The following is a 20,884-nucleotide window of genomic DNA, read 5'->3' as shown; positions in this document are numbered from 1 at the left end:
TCGCCTCTGTGTGCTCTCTCTCTGCACTTTTCATTCATCACACCCCCGTCATGTCCGTCCTCTTCCTCCATAGTCACTGCGATGTCTTTTATCTCCAGCAGATGATGATACACACATATATTATTATTATTATACAGGATTTATATAGCGCCAACAGTTTACGCAGCACTTTACAATATAATAGGGAGACAATACAGTTATAATACAATAAAATACAAAAGGATTAAAAGGGCCCTGCTCAGAAGAGCTTACAATCTAATAGGGTGGGGCAGGTGGTACAAAAGGTTGTAACTGTGGGGAATGAGCTGATGGAAGTGATAAAAGATCAGTTGGAGACGTGATCGGCTTCCCTGAAGAGATGAGTATTCAGGGGTCGCCTGAAGGTAGCAAGAGTAGGGGATAGCTGGACAGGTTGAGGTAGCGAGTTCCAGAGGATGGGAGAGGTGTATATATATATATAGTGTGGATACCTAGATTAACCCCCTTCAGGGTGATCAGTTGGTGATGAATATATCTTCCTTCCAAAGCTGGCCATACATGGTTCAGTTTTATCGTTCATCCAGCGGGATGAGAGGAAAAAACAGAAGTGATTCCCCCATCCACACATTGGAGGGGGATGGGGGAATCCTCCCCGCTGCACTATTGTATTCTGACAATGGGGGACGCTCCTCCGCTCTCAGAATACACAGATCAGTGATGAAGCTATTGGCTGCAGCCGCTGATGGAGTGACTTTTATCCGGCAGTGACCACACCTGGATGGAAATGTGACCGATCCCTGCTGAACCAGCTGAATTTCCATGTCTCTATGGTCACCATAAGTGACTTCCTCCCCTCCCCCTCATCTCCTTCATTATGTAAGTCATGCTGAGATCATCTCCCATTGGCTGAGCAATATCCTCATTTGTCTCTGAGCTCCTTCTTGCACTTTTTCTGATGCTCTTACGATGTGGGCAGAGTCTTGGCATCCTCATTAGCAAAGTTGAACTGTTGGTCCTGCATTGTATGTAATGACATCAGAATACCTGCTACAAGGATTTGTCCTGCATAGTGTGGGGGTCCTGTGTGGGTAAATGATATCTCATTCTGAAGTGGAGCTTTAATAAAATGGAGACCTGAATGGAGAGGTGAGGAGGATTCTGGGAATATCATTTATTTTTTTCTATTTGTGTTCAGATATAGAGTTTTCCTCCTGTGAAGTCTGGAGATCATATGACCATCACATTGCCTCCACCTCCCTCCCTGATAGAATAGAGAAATACAAAGAAGATTCTAGAAGTCACCAGAGAGATGATGGAGGAGAGGTGAGGAGGATTCTGGGAATTCTGGGACATTATCCAGTAACAGACAAGGGATGTGTCTGGATGGTGACTGTATCATTGTGTGTGTCAGGTTCCTATAAGGTGTCAGGATGTCACTGTCTATTTCTCCATGGAGGAGTGGGAGTATTTAGAAGGACACAAGGATCTCTACAAGGACGTCATGATGGACAATCAGCCGCCCCTCACATCACCGGGTAAGAGGAGACTTTATTGTAAAGGAGAGAGCAGTACGGAGGCTCCACCTAGATCCCCCATCATCTGATAAACACATAGAAACAATGTATTCAGTCAGTGTGTGTGTTTCCTACAGATGGATCCAGTAATGGGAACCCACCAGAGAGATGTCCCCGTCCTCTGTATTCCCGGGATTCCACACAGGAAGATCACACCATCCCCCACCATCATCAGGTAGATGAGGAACAATCACTGATAGTATCATTAGGATCTGTACATTATCTGCATTGTTACCATTGGTGTCATTTTTATTATATATTCAGAGTGGAAACCTGAGAGATTCTAAAGAAGAGATAAAAGAGGAGGATGACGAGGATGGGGTGATGGAGGAGTCTCTAAAAGAACACAAAGATCTGTACCAGGACACCATGGTGGAGTCATCCAGATACAGGAACCCACCAGAGAGATGTCCCCATCCTCTGTATTCCCGGGATTCCACACAGGAAGGTCACACCATCCCTCAATATTGCAAGGTAATGGAATGGAGCTTATAAAACACAGTTGGATTTTCTATGTGGTGTCACAATAATAAATCTTCTATCTTACAGATGATATTCTCTCTCATTTTCTTGGTTTAGAGTGGAGATTCAATGGATATAGAATTTGAGGTGAAATCAGAAGAAGAAGAGAGGTATGTGAGGGATGATCAGCAGTCTATGGAGGAGGATGGAATAACGGGGACATTTATAGAGGAGGACACTCCTACAGAGATCAGCACAGGTAGGTCATTAACACTAAATCCATTCCTCCACCCATACTGCTCACTGATTGGTCCAGAGTAGGGCGGGGGCTGGGTGATATCAGCCTGTAATCCCCTGGTCTCTTTCCTGAGCTGTGTTCCCCGTCCTGTATTCCTGGATTTCTCTCCGATAATCTTCCTTCTCTGTGCTGCCGACACAATTTATGTATCTAGACTGGATTTATGGAGATTCTGGGGATCAGCTGGCAGCAAAATGTTCATTTTCCCCATAGATGTTACTAGATCTAGGCACCCGGGGTATGTGATTTGGGTCTTCTGCCCCATACCCGGGTATGACAAGATCTCTGACAGAACAATCCCCCCAGGATTACTTGTTGTGTTGTCTGCTGGCTGTGCCGGGTGGAGGGATATGTCTGTATAGTCTCAGACCCAAGTCACTGAGTGCAGTCTCAGGAGATGGGAGGCAGCGGTGTGGGACCTCTGCAACTTGTCTCATGTAATCATTTCATCTTCCACTGATTACTGAATACCAATATTATGAGTCCTGACCCTTACACTGTATACTTTATATTCTACATTACATACTCCTGACCCCTGCGCTATATACTCTATGTTGTACATTACATACTCCTGACCCCTGCACTGTATACTTTATATTCTACATTACATACTCCTGACCCTTACAACAGTGCTCAAAATTTCAAAAAGTTTCTCCACCCAACCCAACCAGTCCCCGCCCCTAAACACACCCTCATAAATTATCTCCTGAAATGAAACTTAAATGTTTTATGCAGAATTAAGTTACAAAAATAAATTTTAACAACTTTATCAGGGACAACGGCTCCCATTCAACCCCCGCCTGCCAGTGGTGCTCACCCCCCCCCCCCTCCTTCAAGGCAACCAATACTCCCCAGCCATCATTTTCCACTCACAATAGGTGTGTGGAAAATTTGAGGGCTGTCTTACACTATATACTATATATGTTGTACATTACATACTCCTGACCCCTGCACTATATACTCTATGTTGTACATTACATCATTCTGATACTATAAAATCCTAACTGTTTTATCTTATATAATATGTTGTACATTACATAGTCCTGACTTCTTTTGCACTCATTTCCTACCAGATGGACATTTTATATCGGATGATGTGATTGGAGCACAGACTTTTACATGTTGATAATAATGTGATAACATCCTCAGACTTTGGAACCTTAAACAGAAAGTGATAATGAGGGAGGAGTCAATAACCTAATGATGGGGGTCTTCAGGATCAGTCCAGTCTTCATCTTGGTTGTTCTCCCCCCATTCTCACTCTCTGACCTCTGGTGGGGCTCAGCCCCGCTGTTATTCATGACTAAATCATGGACTAAATAAGGAAGTGCAGGACTTCTTGTGTTGGGAAGATGGCAATGAGTGATAAAGGGGGAGGGGACACTCGTCCTATAATCCCCTCATCACTGTCACTCCTATAAAAGACAGTTCTCGTTGTTTCCTCCCTCTCTGACTAAGGTCCATGAATAAAGAAATGATCTGGTAGGAGATCAGAGGACCCATTTACTAGTTACCTTGAGGGGGGAATTGTAAGATCCTCAGAGACAAAGCTGCCTGATGTGGGTGGAGTCCTGGTTTAGGGGAACCAATCAGCTGATGTCTAGTAATAATCTTTGTATTTCTATTTTAGTAGATGGACGGGAGATGAGGAAAACCTCAGAGGATTGTCTCACTTTGTCTCCAGACTGTAAAGTAGAAGATGAGGACATCACACAGTATAGTCCAGGAGAAAACCCGACTACCTCAAATGTCCATCCGGCACCACACAGTGTAGATGGACCATCGTATTCCTCTTATCCTGAGGAACCTCAGACTGTGAGGGACGGGGCCGTCCTTCCAACAGAGAAGAGCTTTTCCTGTACTGAGTGCGGGAAGTGTTTCCCTTCAAAATTCTATGTTAATAGGCATAAAATATCTTGCATGGGGGAAAAAACGTATTCCTGTCCTGAGTGCGGGAAATGTTTTTCAGTGAAGTCCAAACTTAACAAACATCAGAGATCTCACACAGGGGAGAAGCCGTATTCCTGTGCTGAGTGCGGGAAATGTTTTTCAGTGAAGTCCAAACTTAACAAACATCAGAGATCTCACACAGGGGAGAAGCCATATTCCTGCCCTGAGTGCGGGAAATGTTTTTCAGTGAAGTCCAATCTTTCCACACATCAGAGATCTCACACAGGGGAGAAGCCGTATTCCTGTGCTGAGTGCGGGAAATGTTTTTCAGCGAAGTCCTATCTTTACACACATCAGAGATCTCACACAGGGGACAAGCCATATTCCTGTCCTGAGTGCGGGAAATGTTTTTCACAGAAGTCCGATCTTTCCACACATCAGAGATCTCACACAGGAGAGAAGCCGTATTCCTGTCCTGAGTGTGGGAAATGTTTTTCAGTGAAGTCCAGTCTTAACACACATCAGAGATCTCACACAGGGGAGAAGCCGTATTCCTGTCCTGAGTGTGGGAAATGTTTTTCACAGAAGTTCGATCTTTACACACATCAGAGATCTCACACAGGGGAGAAGCCGTATTCCTGTCCTGACTGCGGGAAATGTTTTTCACAGAAGTCCAGTCTTTACACACATCAGAGATCTCACACAGGGGAGAAGCCATATTCCTGCCCTGAGTGCGGGAAATGTTTTCCACAGAAGTCCAATCTTTACTCACATCAGAGATCTCACACGGGGGAGAAGCCGTATTCCTGTCCTGTGTGTGGGAAATATTTTTCACAGAAGTCCGGTCTTTACACACCTCAGAGATCTCACACAGGGGAGAAGCCGTATTCCTGTCCTGAGTGCGGGAAATGTTTTTCACAGAAGTCCAGTCTTTACACACATCAGAGATCTCACACGGGGGAGAAGCCGTATTCCTGTCCTGAGTGCGGGAAATATTTTTCAGTGATGTCCAGTCTTTCCAAACATCAGAGATCTCATACAGGGGAGAAGCCATATTCCTGTCCTGAGTGAGGGAATTGTTCCTCAATGAAGTCCTGTCTTCCTGTACATCAGGGACCCCACATAACCCTTGAGGGGTATTAGTGCCTTGAGTGTGGGAAATGTCTTCTATATGAATGTTGCTGGACATCACAGCTCTCATGTGGGGAAGAAGCACCCCCTGATATACACCTCAGATATACTCCATGTCTGATCTTCATCATGGAAGAAACAGTTGATAAGGAGATCAGAGATCACCAAAGACATGGATGAAGTGTTGTACCGTGTCGGCCATTGATAGCAGGAGAAAAATAAAAATGGAGTCATTTCCTCTCATCCATTTTGTAGCTTTTCTAAGTATAAAAAAAAATCATTGAATGAATGAATGAATGAATGATGTTCGCATTCCTCCCGCTGTGAAGTTATTTTTTTGTATTTCCAAAAACATGTTATGATAAAAGAGGTGAAGTTCGATGGCACAAAGGCCTCGGAATACACAAAGGGGCAGTGACTCCAATCATCCGTAACATGCGATTGTAGAAACAATATTCAGCATAATAAAGACATGTGAAATGTGTTGATATTCGGAGACTGTGACGGGGCGTCTTGTCTCTATGGACAACATGTCAAAGCTGGTCATGGAAAGTCCAGTAATAATTGTAGGAAGTGTGTACTGAGATGTAGTCTTGGAAGAAAAGAGAGGCGGCAGAACAAGCCCTGGAATCTAAAGTATCCCTCATATTTTATTTCATACAATGATTTCCTATTACCATTGGTTCCATCTAGTGTCAATAATGTGGTATTGCTCTAATTTTTCCTGATGGAGGTATTTCAGAAAAAAAAATACTTATTCCAATCTCTAGATGGAGCTGACGATCATAGGAAATCACATCAATACAATTATATCACACATTTATAACATCTGGGACAATGCTTGTCATGCTCTTCCAACACATTTTCTATTTATAGTCCCCTTAGTTTCCTTCATCAGGAATGATTTCATACTAATACCTGAGATCATACACTTATCAGTACAGTACACACTGAAGGACATAAGTTAGAGAGCATGTAACCCCAACACGTCATGTGCCTGCTGTCCCATGTACTGGTATGAAGAACTCTCCTATTCTCTTCATATTGATTCCTTTGTGTGAAATCTCTGGTGATCCTACCACTCCCTCTGCTTTCCTATTAAAAACTGATCACTCTAGGCATGAGCACAGTGTGGTCAGTGTGTGGGCTGTACTGAGAACTCAGCCTGCCCTCCTCCAAAGATTAGACTTCTGCTGGCACCTCTCATCTACTGGGAAGACCAGTGTACTGCTTTTTATCTCTCCCAGCTCTCTATGCAGTTGAAAGGGGAAAAAGGTATATAAAATATTTGCATTTGCTGGTGTGTGCAGTAACTTTTTTATTAATATATTTTAGTCGAATTTTTACATGTGATCTCTAGTGGTAGAATTATTCCTTTCACTCCGACATTCGTGGTGATCCCTCACATGTGTGGTGCAATCACGCTCTACATACACATATACACAGTATGGGTGCGTTTACAGGTGTGTGCGGGGCAATGGGGGTCACATAAATTTTTTTAATATACATTTTGTCATTTTTTGTTTACTTGTTTAATTTTTTTAATAATTTTTTTATAATTCATATTTTTTAAATTGTTTATTATTTTGTTCTTATTTAACTGTATTTCTATCACACGTGGGTAACAAACCACCCATGTGATATCATTGGGCAGGTGACAGGTCCTCTTTATGAGACATGGGGGGTTTATTAGACCTCCAATGTCTCCTCTACCCTCCAATGCACAGATGGCGCTCGGTTAGATGTTTCCTTGGCAGTATCATCCGGGGAATGAGGAAACAATGAGGACTGCCGGCTTCATTCAGAGGAGATCGGGGGATGGACGTTCACCATCTCCTCTCTCTTGGCTTCCTTCCTGGATGTGGTCTCAGGTTCCCAGGATGAGCAGGAGAGTCCAGGAACCACACTTGGGGGGTCATACAGCCCCCCGGATCACGCTGACTGTGCAGCTGGGAGCCGGCTGAAGAAATCTACTGCCGGGATTGGCTTGTGATTAACCCTTTACTCTCTGGGTGTACTATGTACCTCCAAAGATCTAAACTGGTTAAATAACATGTCTGGGGGGTCCTAATACTGGGGGGATTGTACTAATCCCGGGGGGGTCCTAATCCTGTCACATTTTCTGTAGCCCATCCAACAGGAAGAATGAAAAACTGTATAGAGCCCCCCTAAAATATATACCAGACCCTTTGCTTTCCTTCCTTTCCCTCTCTCCTCCCTCCTTTTTCCTCTTCCTCCCTCTCCTTTACCCCTTTATCTCTAACCCCCCAACCCCTTCCCCCCTCAACCCCTGTTTTTCTTCCTTTCCCGTTTTCTCCTCATCTTTTCTATTGAAGTCGCTGGATTGTATATTATTCTTATTCCATCTTTATCAACCAATCAATATAGATACACGTCCATTGATTGCACATCCCCCGCGGCCATGGAGGGGGGAGGGGAACCTTGGTGGTGCTCTGACCTCGGCTGAGGCTTTGGGTACTGGGGAAGCAACATCTCCCCTCGCTTTTTTCCCCCTTGTTTAATTTCTTCTATTGAATGTAATGTTTTATATATGTAATTCAATTGTTTTGATACATAGTGCTTAATACTGTAATAATTACTTGCCGATATTCCCCTGATGAAGTGGTATAAAGACCGCAAAACATGTTGAGAACCACATCCATGGAAACCCACCATATCCTGAGCCTCCTGGTTTGGGAACTTGTATGCTGGTGACATTTATGGATTGTTACTTTGCACTTTTTACAAATGTATCAAATGTCTTGTCTTTTGTATTAATAAAACTGTATAATACGTTTTATCAGTATTGAGTATACATTGTTTAATATCTGTACTGCGATAGTCCTGCTTCAATGCTCTTTTCTGGGTGACTATATATATATATATATATTTTATGTATAGTTTATCAATCTTTCACCTAGATGGTATAACCAAAAAGACGCAGTCCTAGCGTCCCTAAGACGCATATAACAAAAAAAGAGAGAATAATATAGTTCTCCCAAGAGGACCACTTCTAGGACACAGTGATTGATTCAAAAAAGTTTTATTATATTGAAAAAACACACAAATTAATGAAAAAGAGGGACTAACCGTTTACCACACAGGTAGTTTAAGAATAAGACAAGGTTGTCATATGTTAAAAAGAAGGGGAATCGCAGCTGCGCACACCATTCACACCCGCATTCACAGTACCCAAATGGAACAATCACTTTAGTCAAACATTAGCACTTGTAATTACAGACTTATATAGTAGTATAAATTTCAAAAGCCAACATTATAATACTGATGCAGTTACAGAGGAACTTGGTTGTAGACTAAAAATCTTGAGTGAAAACCCCGTGTAGATGTGGGGGGTGTTAGGAGAATTGGCGAGTTCTTAGCTGCGATGTACTCAGAAAACACACAGGGTATCGTTATTACTGCCCACACATGGATTATGATCAGTCCCTTTGGATTCTGAATAACTAGACAGATTAGACCTGGTGAAGCAGGGAAGTAATTATATTGAAGCTGAAATAATCCGGAGGAGCAGGCTTAGGCATTGAGTCACTTGTAGAGTGTGGATACGTCTCCAATGACCGTCAGATAGGGAGGTTGAAAACCGGGGACAGGAACAAACACAACTGTGTAAATAGACTTCGTTCACCACGTCATACACCCCGGTCCTTTCACTGCACCTCTACCCATCAGTCCTGATTAACACATGCTCAGGGTGAGCCGATATCCCGACGCCTTGAGCTTTTCCTCTCCGCCGTTCATGCAGGTTTTTTGGTTCCAATCATAAGATTACAAGCTATCGTTCCTTATCCATCTTCCTGCAAACAGGCAATCCCCCAGCCAATGTGCTGATGTCATGCTGACATGTTTCATTAGCCAATCAACTCGAGTTTCCTCAGAGCTAGGAGGGGTTTTGGGAGCTGGGCTTAAAGTGGTTGTAAACCCACTTTTTGTACTTTTACCTATAGGTAAGCCTGGAATAAGGCTTACCTATAGGTAGTGGAAATATCTCCTAAACGTGCGCCGTTTAAGAGATATTTCATATGTAGTCCACGGGAAATTTGTACAGCGCATGCACGGGGAAGAAACAAAACAAAATTCAGTTTCCTCCCTAACATATGTCACTAGCCGTGGCTCCTGTGCACATGTGTGGGAAAGACGTCACGTGGCTCCGGTAAATCACAGAGCCGGAGTCCGCGGCCCCGAAAGAAGAGAGCAAAAAGATGGACGCTTCCCACACAGGGGACATCACTGGATTCTTTTGCAGGTAAGTGGGACATAATGGGCATGCATACTAGCCCATTATGCTTTTCTTTTGCAGGCTGCAGCAGCTAACAAAAGAGGAAGTAAAACACATCAGGGTTTACTTCCTCTTTAAATAGTCTAAAAAACTATGTAGTACCTGTGTTTGACCGCTGGATGTCACCCATACCACCTTCCATACTTAACAATCAGCAAGGAAAACATTGAGTGCACTGGTTTATGTATTCAGCCACAGAAGGGAGCCTTATGTTAAAGATAGCAGTTTTAGACCCGAAGAGCGAACGATCGCTCTTCCTTTGTTCATTCTATTAGCATATATGTCGCCACGGACAAAGGCCTTTTCCGTGAAATTTAAACATAAACAGTGTGAAGAAATGTGAAAAAACATATTTACTCTCGCGCTTCACTAAGGCTGAAGGGCTAAACGTCGCTCTTCAGTAGTCACTTTAATCGCATTATTGTGAATTGAGCCACCGAACAGGGGGAAAAAATGTGAATGCGGGTGTGAATGGTGTGCGCAGCTGCGATTCCCCTTCTTTTTAACATATGACAACCTTGTCCTATTTTTAAACTACCTGTGTGGTAAACTGTTAGTCCCCTCCTTTTCATTAATTTGTTTGTGTTTTTTCAATATAATAAACTTTTTTGAATCAATCACTGTGTCCTGTCTCTTGGGAGAACTATATTTTCTCTATTTTGTTGTTATGGAGAATGGATGGGCATGGGTGAGCCATGGATGGGCACAGATCAGCGCTGTGGGCACTTCAGATCAAGCCCACAGCTCTGCTGCACCCGCTCCCTCCTCTCCTCACACACTGTCCCGATTGGTGTGAGGAGAGGGGAGGAGCTGAACCGGACATGCTCTGGTTTGTTGACAACTGATCACTCTGTCATTGGAAGGGGCGATCATGTGGTAAAGGGAGGACCCGGCGGTCACGGCCATTCCTGGGTGCACGCCCCAGGGGGGTGTGGGAAGAGTGATTCTGAGAGGACAGCTCTGGACGCTTTCCCAGAATTAGCCGATCACGCTGTAGCCATCTTTTGGCTATGGCCCGGTCAGAAAGTGGTTAATTGGGGGCGGGCATTCATATTAAATGGGTGTGGATCTACAAGAAGCATATTGATAACCTATTGTACAATCACATTTTATAATACTGTATATACAGGAAGAGTTATCATAATAAGGACAGACAAGAAGGTCTCCCTCATTAGTAAAATGATTTATGGATTTGGCTTTAGTCTTACATATTAGGGCTCGTTTACATATTCAGAAGCATCTGTGTTGGAACAATTTTCAGAGAATGGTTGTCAGGCAGCTGGGATGCAATATATCACCACTTGCATTAACACTGAAAATCTGCACCACTACACAAAGAGGTTGCAGAGGGAGAAGGGAAGGTAAAGTGGGGGAGGGGGCAGTAGGGTGAAAATGGTAAACAGGGAGTGATGGGACAGAAAAGTGAAGAGGGGAAAGAGGGAGCAAAGGAGGAGAAGGGGGTGTAGAGGGGGTAGGAGGATGTGGTAAAGAGGGGGTCAGGAAGTGGATGAAAAGGAGAAGAGGTGAAGAAGGGGAAGGGGTGTGAAGAAAGAGGAAGAGTAGTATAGAGGGGAGAATGGGCGATAAAGGGGACAGCTCAGTGAAGAGGGGGATGGGGTGGTGATGAGGAGGAAGAGGGAGTAAGCAGGACAAGAAGGTGAATAGAGGTATGGGGGTGAATATGGGGAAGGAAGGGCAATAGGAGGGTGAAGATGGGGACAGTTCAGTTAAGAGGGGGATATGGCAGTGAAGAGGGGGTGGGGTGGTGAAAAGATAATGAATGAAGAGGGTTAAAAGAAAATAAAGAACAGTGGAGAGGGGCAGAAAGGGAAGAAGAGTGAGGTGTGGAGAAGGACATGAGGTGTAACTAGGGGTATGAGGGGATGAATAGGGTACATGGGGAAATTTGCTCCTAGAAGTGGACAGCTGGCAATGATATCACATGCTCGGTGCAGATAGGAAGTTGGGAGCTGCTCCCCAGCTAGGTGGTGGGACATGGAAGGGGGAGGGGTGGCCTTTTCTTTCCAGCAGGACACCACACAGCACCCCAATCCCCCACACACAGATGACTCTCATACAAACCCCCTCCCCTCACACACACAGCCCCCCCCACTCCCCTCCTCTAGGCACTACCACCTCTCAGAGGATGGGATACACAGTGAGAATCAATGACTTCTACATACCTGGCAGGGTTGATGCTGATTGGTCTCCCTGCGTCTAAACCCAAAAACATTTACACTTTATGCTGTAATTCTCAGGATAGAGTCTGGGACACAGACATCATGGGACATATAGCTAAAGAGAGTGACTGTCCTGGCAAATCAGATATACAGTGCATACCATACACACAAGGCCGCGTTCACACTACCAGACGTTTCTCTGCGCTGCAGTTCCTCTGATCTCCACAAGGTGGTGATCTCACTTCTACCCAGACCGGAAGTCTCTATGGAATACAGAGAGGAAGTGATGTCAGGTATAGACAGGAAGTTCCGGGTGAGAGGTGAGTCAGAAGGAAGTAGAGAGGAGACATTGCTGGAAGTGGCAGAAGGCGAGGTAATAAGATCTTATTTTCTATTTACACCCAGTAACCTCCCGTCATGTCCGTCCTCTTCCTCCATAGTCACTGTGATGTCTTTTATCTCCAGCAGATGATGATACACACATATATAGTGTGGAAACCTAGATTAACCCCTTCAGGGGCAGAATATTCCCCAATTTATGGAGCCGGAACATTCTCTTCATTTTGGAGATCCTAGTAATATGTTCCTCTAAACTAACAGCACTGATAATAAATAGACACGACAATGGCGATCCTGACCATACATGGTCTACAAAGGGCAATTATTACACTACACAGGCAGCCAATGGGCAATCATTACACTATGCAGCCAACACAATGATGGAGTGCCGGGGTCAGGAGTATGGAGCATAGAGCCCCTTACATTGCTGATCAGGAGGAAGAAAACATTTCCTAGGCTGCCATGAAGAATATGTTCCATCATTGGTGTCAGAGGGAGGAAAATACTGAGGGAAGTAGAGGGGATGAGGGGTCTCTGAGGAGGTAGCGGGACTAAAGGTCTCTGGAACCCCTGAAGAGGAATTATAGATGAAGGACTTTGGGGTCCTCTCAGGAAGTGATAGTGCTGAACAACTCTGAGAGGTTAGTGGGGCCGAAGGGCTGTGGGTGTCTCTGAGGGGGTATTTAGTGGTAGGTTGTAAGTCTCTGAGCTAAGAAGGGTATTTAGGGCTCATAGGGGCTCTTGACCTCTGATGGTCCTCCCAGCTCACTTGCACTTACAATTCTGACCTCCTTAGAGAACTCCTGCCAGCAATGAAGGAAACCTTAACCTCACCGTCTCACTGGTCAAGAAATATATTGCAGGACACAAAATAGACCAAGACTAAGAGTACAACCCCTCCCCACTGCTGTCCTCTTCCTACCCACACTGGGTTGCTATTGGGGAGAACAGAACAGACTCCTCCCCCACAGCTCTCTACTCCACCAGCAGCATCCTCCTGTTATCCAATCTGATCCCTTCTCTTACTGCAGAGAGTGACATCACTCCGATCAGTCAGCAGGCTGCCGGAGATTGGAGTCTTGCTGCTGGAGTTATGCTAATTAGCTGGCAACTCTGGCCAAACGTCTTGGTGACGATACATTGACCTCATAGCACTGCCTCAGAGCAAACAAATCAAAGAAATATTGTATTTATCATTCCTTATCTGCAGATCTAAAACTCACCAAATCCAGTTAAGAAAACCCAAAAAAAACAACAGACAAAAGGGAATTTTTGGTCCGGCAGGGCAAGAGGACCTCAAAAATGTAGAAAACACTAAACAGTCCAGATTAAATATGTTCCCATGGGGGCAGTAGTTCTTCAATATACAGCAACCCTTCTATTAGCCCCCTCACATCTACATCCTATTGTGTGACGAATACCATTCAAATAATTCTTAATTTAATTTACTAAAGTTATCCATCTAAAAGGAGACCTGTATAGATCAAATGATGGTGCCAATAAGGATGGAGGAGGACCGGAGTCACATGACTGAGAAGATACTAAACTTCACCATGGAGATCATCTACCTGCTGACCGGAGAGGTGAGGAGGATTCTGGGAGGTTACATGACATCACTCTTATCTCTATTAATAAAACACAGACCTGACCGGAGAGGTGAGGAGGATTCTGGGAGGTCACATGACATCACTCTTATCTCTATTAATAAAACACAGACCTGACCGGAGAGGTGAGGAGGATTCTGGGAGCTCACATGACATCACTCTTATCTCTATTAATAAAACACAGACCTGACCGGAGAGGTGAGGAGGATTCTGGGAGATCGCATGACATCACTCTTATCTCTATTAATAAAACACAGACCTGACCGGAGAGGTGAGGAGGATTCTGGGAGGTCACATGACATCACTCTTATCTCTATTAATAAAACACAGACCTGACCGGAGAGGTGAGGGGGATTCTGGGAGGTCACATGACATCACTCTTATCTCTATTAATAAAACACAGACCTGACCGGAGAGGTGAGGGGGATTCTGGGAGGTCACATGACATCACTCTTATCTCTATTAATAAAACACAGACCTGACCGGAGAGGTGAGGAGGATTCTGGGATTCTAACATGATATTCCTATTGGTTCCTCAATACGGAGATTTCCTTTTGTGAAGTCTGGTGATCATATGACCATCACAGTGCCTCCATGTGACTCCCTAAAACCTGAGAGACACAACATGGAGAAGATTCTAGAAGTCACCAAGAAGATGATGGAGCTGCTGACAGGAGAGGTGAGGAGGATTCTGGGAATTGTGGGACATTATCCAGTAACAGATAAGGGATGTGTCTGGATGGTGACTGTATCATTGTGTGTGTCAGGTTCCTATAAGGTGTCAGGATGTCACTGTCTATTTCTCCATGGAGGAGTGGGAGTATTTAGAAGGACACAAGGATCTCTACAAGGACGTCATGATGGACAATCAGCCGCCCCTCACATCACCGGGTAAGAGGAGACTTTATTGTAAAGGAGAGAGCAGTACGGAGGCTCCACCTAGATCCCCCATCATCTGATAAACACATAGAAACAATGTATTCAGTCAGTGTGTGTGTTTCCTACAGATGGATCCAGTAATGGGAACCCACCAGAGAGATGTCCCCGTCCTCTGTATTACAAAGAGGAAGATCACACCATCCCTCATCATTACAAGGTTTGTGGTACAGAGCTTCTTCTAGAGCATGGACTTGTGGAGCTATTGTATCGTTTTTTTTATGTGAGCTTATATTTTACATGTGATATTGTTTCTCATTTTCTTGGTTGAGGCTGAAGATTTGATAGATATAAAAGTTGAGGTTAAAGCAGAAGAAGAAGAGAGGTATGTGAGGGATGATCAGCAGTCTATGGAGGAGGATGGAATAACGGGGACATTTATAGAGGAGGACACTCCTACAGAGATCAGCACAGGTGGGTCATTAACACTAAATACATTCCTCCACCCATACTGCTCACTGATTGGTCCAGAGTAGGGCGGGGGCTGGGTGATATCAGCCTGTAATCCCCTGGTCACTTTCCTGAGCTGTGTTCCCCGTCCTGTATTCCTGGATTTCTCTCCGATAATCTTCCTTCTCTGTGCTGCAGAAAAATGTATGTATCTAGACTGGATTTATGGACATTCCGGCACTCAGCTGGCAGCAAAATGTAGATTTCTTACCATAGACATTGCTCAACAGAGGCACCAGGGTTAGAAGCCTTGGATCTTCTCCCTCTTGTACAGGTCTAGCAAGATCTCTGACAGAACAATTCTCCAAGGATTACTTGCTGGCTGTGGAGGGAGTCTCAGACCCAAGTCACTGAGTGCAGTCTCAGGAGATGGGAGGCAGCGGTGTGGGACCTCTGCAACTTGTCTCATGTAAATATTTAATCTTCCACTGATTGCGGAATAACAATATTATGAGTCCTGACCCTTACACTGTATACTTTATATTCTACATTACATACTCCTGACCCCTGCACTATATACTCTATGTTGTACATCACTCTTATAATAGATAGTCATCACTTTTTCATCCTATATAATAAGTTAACATTTTATATCTGATGATGTGATTGGAGCACAGACTTTTACATGGTGATAATAATGTGATAACATCCTCAAACTTTAAAACCTTAAACAGAAAGTGATAATGAGGGAGGAGTCAATAACCCAATGATGGGTGTCTTCAGGATCAGTCCAGTCTTCATCTTGGTTGTCCTCCCCCCATCCTCACTCTCTGACCTCTGGTGGGGCTCAGCCCCGCTGTTATTCATGACTAAATCATGGACTAAATAAGGAAGTGCAGGACTTCTTGTGTTGGGAAGATGGCAATGAGTGATAGAGGGGGAGGGGACACTCGTCCTATAATCCCCTCATCACTGTCACTCCTATAGAAGACAGTTCTCGTTGTTTCCTCACTCTCTGACTAAGGTCCATGAATAAAGAAATGATCTGGTAGGAGATCAGAGGACCCATTTACTAGTTACCTTGAGGGGGGAATTGTAAGATCCTCAGAGACAAAGCTGCCTGATGTGGGCGGAGTCCTGGTTTAGGGGAACCAATCAGCTCATGTCTAGTAATAATCTTTGTATTACTATTTTAGTAGATGGACGGGAGATGAGGAAAACCTCAGAGGATTGTCTCACGTTGTCTCCAGACTGTAAAGTAGAAGATGAGGACATCACACAGTATAGTCCAGGAGAAAACCCAGGTAACTCAAATGTCCATCCGGCACCACACAGTGTAGATGGACCATCGTATTCCTCTTATCCTGAGGAACCTCAGACTGTGCGGGACGGGGCCGTCCTTCCAACAGAGAAGAGCTTTTCCTGTACTGAGTGCAGGAAGTGTTTCCATTTTAAATCCAAACTTAACCTCACTGGTAATCTCGAGGGAGGCTTGGGGTTCATTTTCAGTACCAAAAGCTATAACCCCAAGCCACACTCTGGATTCCACAGTAGTATCCATGTACAGGTACTTACCTTGTCCCTAGGATCCCGCAATGTACTCCCGCTGTGTCCTCCGGCCGGATCCTCCGCCCAATTCATCTGTGTTCCGGGTTCCATTCCCTGCGAGCTTTGCAATGCATGAGGCGGAATCGGTGGAAAATTCAAAAAGTACAAAACATAACACATACACAAAACTTTGTAACCTGTTAGGATTAGATTACTTTACCAAATTATTTGACATCAGTTTTGTCCCTAGTGCTTTGTCCAGAGCCCTGCCTGCACTTTTACCATTCTTTCTACCAGAAAACTTGAGAACGTCCATGGCATCCAAAAAGCGTCCCTCTATGTCAAAAGCAGTTTTAGACCAGCTTGAAAACAGCGATCGTGAATTAGAATCACTTGCAGAATTGAACGATAGTGATTTGTGGGGAAATTCGTCATCAGACACTGAAAGTGACGACAGAAACGATTCTGCGGCTGAGCTCAGTGATATGCGGACTTGGTCCTCTATTGACTGCGGTACGGATCGTGCATTGCCCCCAAGATTCCCATTTACTGGAGCATCTGGTATGAAAGTAGATGTTGAAGACGACAACCCCTTGACATACTTACAACTATTTGTGACTGATGAGGTTATTGAAAAAATAGTTACTGAGACAAACCGGTACCAAGAGCAACAATTAGCTACTACGCATCGGAAGTTTCCAAGAAGCAGAGAGTGGGAACCAGTGACCAAAGATGACATTTGAAAATTTCTGGGCCTAATAATAATTCAGGGGGTGGTGGGGAAACCCCTGCAGAAGTGGTATTGGACAACAAATAAATTACTTGCCACTCCATTCTTTGGCACGGTCATGTCAGAGTACAGATTTTCCCTGATTATGAAATATTTACACTTTGAAAACAATGAAGAATTTGATGAAAGTACTCATCCTGCGCCAAAACTCAAGAACATTTGGGAAGTATCTCAAATGATTCTAAAGAATTTCCAACGGAGCTATGTGCCAGAAAGGGATATCAGCATAGATGAAAGTCTAATGGCCTACAAGGGAAGGCTCAGCAGGCTACAATACATTGCATCAAAGAGAGCACAATCTGACGTAAAATCCTGCATGCTATACGAATCGTCAACTGGCTACATTTGGAATTCTGTCCTATACACTGGAAAAGGAACAAAATTCAATCCAAAATACAGCAACTATGGAATGGCAACATCTTCCGTTCTATCACTCATTGAGCCATTGCTAAATCAGGGCTATTGCATAACAACTGACAACTTGTATACATCTCCTGAACTTTATGAGTTTCTGCTGCATAACAAAACAGATGCCTATGGAACCATTAGGGCTAACCGGCGCGACATGCTGCTAATGTTTGGCAATAAGAAGCTGAAGACTGGAGAAATGGTTGCCTGGCAGAAAGGCAAAATGATGGCACTGCAATGGCGTGACAAGAAAGATGTGTGCCTAATGAGTACAGTTCATAATACCTCCACTGTTATGGTACGCACAAGAGGTGGGAAAGAAATTATGAAGCCAGTAGTAGTGAAGTAGTGATAGACTACAATAACACCATGGGAGGTGTTGACAGAGCTGACCAAGCAATGACATTCTAACCAGCAATGAAGAAGCAGCAAAAGAATTACTATAAGAAGATCTTTAGGCAACTTCTTGAGCAATGCTTGTGGAATGCCTACATTCTGCTAAAAAAAAAGAGTGACAAGCCTGTGATTCATTCTGACTTCATTTGGAAAGTTGCCGAACGGATCTTTGTGAACCACCTAACACCATCAATGGCTGTGAATAGAGCTGGACGTCGTGCTGTTGGCGTTGTCAATCCAGAACGTCTGACTGGTCGTCACTTCATGGACTACATCCCACCAACCGAGAAAAAGTCAGCACCCACAAGGATGTGCGTGGTTTGTTGCTCGAAGCAAGATGACAGTGGAAAGAAAATCAGAAAGGAAACCAGGTTCCATTGTCCTGATTGTGACATCGGACTTTGTGCAGTCCCATGTTTCAAAATTTATCATACCCGGGATATTTATTAAACAAATATGCAGTGTCTAGTATTACAGTGACTTGCAATATTGCACCCTACAAATTTCAGTCTTTTTGATTACATTATTAAATAAAATTTATTCTTATTATATTATTATTTTTTTATAATTATTTATAGTTATTTATTATATTATAGTTTATGATTTTGTGTTTCAAAATGATCATACCCAGGATGTCTACTAGACTCTTGTTTGGACAGATTTAAGTGAGTTATTCCAACAAATTACAGGCCTACAATATAAAACAACAAATTTCCACACAAAACAAGTCAAAAATCAGACATAATCAGACCACCAGGGAGATTAAACAGTTGCTTATAAATATTGGACAGGGCTCACTCACTTGAACCTGAAGAGACGACGCACCAAATTAAATGTTATATGCATGCCTAAATTGCAAATGGCGGGACAGATGGGCATTTGGCAAATGAAATTTAGAGATTTCCATTACACACAATATCTCCTACCTTCTTGATTCCAAATTTGGTCTATATGACTGGGTCCTGATATGTGAAAAACTGTGGCAACTGGGGATTTTTCCACAGTGGTGTATGTGGAGATATTTTGGTACGGCATTCTGCATATCTTATTAAGAATCCATATTATTTATAATTTCATATCAGAAAAACTGACAACATTTGTGATATATCTGACATGGGTTACCTATCTGGTCTGGGATTCCAACAGCTGCCTTTCCTGAGATTTTATTGCAGCCATTTGCTTCTTTTGTGCCAAAGCCTGGTGGTCCAGACACCCACTCTGAATTCCATAACTGCACTTGTTTTAACAGCTCCAGTAGTAGAGGTCCTCTGGGGAAGGGATGAGTTTTATATGAACTTTTCTCTGACCCAGGCATAATTTCTACAAATACAGGTGTGTTAGGGGACCAGGGGAGGGTAACCAATGCCTTGAAAAGACCTAGGTGGTCATTAAAATGCAACACAGTTTCTAGAAACCAAACTTGTAACTAAGATGGGGAATGTCAAGTTACAATGGGACACCCTGGTGTCAGAGTACTTCTATGGGTTCGAGAGTCCAGTGCTAAACCTTCAGATGGCTAACAGAATCCCAGCATTGGGATGTAGCACCTTTTAAAGGATCTGATCTATGGGACACCCAGACAGTTTTCAGGCCCTGTTGGCTGGGCACCTAGCCAGTTTCCAGGCCCTGTCACTGGGGTATCCTGAAGGCTGAATGACTATGGCTTTAGGAAATTGGGAAAGTCTTCAGAAAATTGTAGCGCTACACTCACAGGAGCTGCTTGAATATTGTTGGTCCCCAAGAACAAACTCAACCCCACTGGCACACCTGGCAACAATGTATTGTAAATACCACAGTAAATGGACACAGGTTATAGTGAACACAGAAAGTATCTTTACTGTGAACTTGCTTAAAGACAAATGAAACAAACAATAACAGTAATATAGAATAGTAAGCAAATATGTATTCGTAGAACAAAGAGCAAATGTTACTGAAGAAATCTATGAGATCAAATCGGTCTGCTTTCAGGGTACTCCTTTAAGTGAAATAACCCAGAGAGCAGAGGTAACACACAAGAATAACAGAACAAAATGGGATTTTACGTCAATGAATTATCTGCCAACTCTACTTAAATTGGGCTATATGGGCCCAGGCAGGAGGAGGGTAGAATTACCTTGTTCTCTCCCTTCTTCACCCCAGCACCACAGTCCCAGGAGGCCTGTTTAAACACAGAACCTGACTTAACCCCCAACCTGAATCCACACAAGTAACTAAAGTCCTGAATACAGATAGGGCCTGTAAGACTTTGGATGACTACTTAAGGTGGTGCTCTTGTTGATTTTTTATTTTTTTTTCAAAATATTTTATTGTAATAAACAGGGTAATATACATACAAGAACAAGTATATTGCCAACATTGCGGAAAAACCAACGGTGCAATTCTAGTATACAATCAGGTATCATTGACCGTAAGAGGAACAATTCTTATTTAGAACAAGTAGACTCAAACAGTTATGAGTACAGTAAGTATCATTATTCAGGAAAAGAAAAAAAAAGAAATTAGTGACCCTTGTGGGGGAGACAAATTCCTAACAGGGTTGTGCAGGGCATGAAAACTGACTTACGGAGTCCTATTGAGAAGAAGGGTAAAGGGTGTATATTCAAGCCAATTGAATCCTGAGGTCAGTAGTACTAAAGAACAACCAACTGGCCTGAAATATTGA

General features: G+C 43.6%; 3 protein-coding genes across 4 annotated transcripts in view; 2 read left to right on the top strand and 1 right to left on the bottom strand.

Moving 5' to 3' along the window:
• LOC143989872 (gastrula zinc finger protein XlCGF66.1-like) overlaps nt 1-20,884 on the bottom strand; it is a 153,566-nt gene that overhangs the window by 58,924 nt on the left and 73,758 nt on the right. The gene's annotated exons all lie outside the window — the stretch shown is intronic.
• On the top strand, nt 1,379-8,132 carry LOC143986906 (uncharacterized; the record flags this gene model as incomplete). The annotated part of the gene is made up of 4 exons (XM_077485314.1): nt 1,379-1,514; nt 1,631-1,728; nt 1,818-2,027; nt 3,877-8,132. Coding segments are annotated over 4 exons (1,842 nt in total), but the record flags the coding sequence as incomplete, so codon positions are not given.
• Nucleotides 14,478-18,186, top strand: LOC143989809 (uncharacterized). Of its 2 annotated transcripts, XM_077490082.1 has the most exons (5): nt 14,478-14,645; nt 14,762-14,850; nt 14,963-15,104; nt 16,277-16,384; nt 16,926-18,186. In XM_077490082.1, the coding sequence occupies exons 1-5, from the start codon at nt 14,561-14,563 to the stop codon at nt 17,369-17,371; spliced, it is 870 nt and encodes a 289-aa protein (XP_077346208.1). In that variant the 5' UTR covers nt 14,478-14,560; the 3' UTR covers nt 17,372-18,186. The 2 variants fall into 2 exon arrangements, with proteins under 2 accessions (XP_077346208.1, XP_077346209.1); XM_077490083.1 differs by lacking the exon at nt 16,277-16,384 and having other exon boundaries at nt 14,481-14,645.

The sequence above is a fragment of the Lithobates pipiens genome, unplaced genomic scaffold (assembly GCF_037356315.1).
Source record: "Lithobates pipiens isolate NorthernLeopardFrog02 unplaced genomic scaffold, aLitPip1_a1.2 Scaffold_18, whole genome shotgun sequence".
NCBI lineage: Eukaryota > Metazoa > Chordata > Amphibia > Anura > Ranidae > Lithobates > Lithobates pipiens.
Note: the sequence above shows the minus strand (reverse complement) of the source record. Positions and strands in the feature narration are given on the sequence as shown.

What these genes read in the sequence shown, in the direction of transcription:
- LOC143989809 (XM_077490082.1), top strand. Translation starts at nt 14,561, where the DNA reads ATGGAGGAGTGGGAGTATTTAGAAGGACACAAGGATCTCTACAAGGAC. An exon ending in CCATCCCTCATCATTACAAG is followed by an intron (nt 14,851 to 14,962) that starts GTTTGTGGTACA and finishes TTCTTGGTTGAG; the next exon opens with GCTGAAGATTTGATAGATAT. An exon ending in TAGTCCAGGAGAAAACCCAG is followed by an intron (nt 16,385 to 16,925) that starts GTAACTCAAATG and finishes TCTTTCTACCAG; the next exon opens with AAAACTTGAGAACGTCCATG.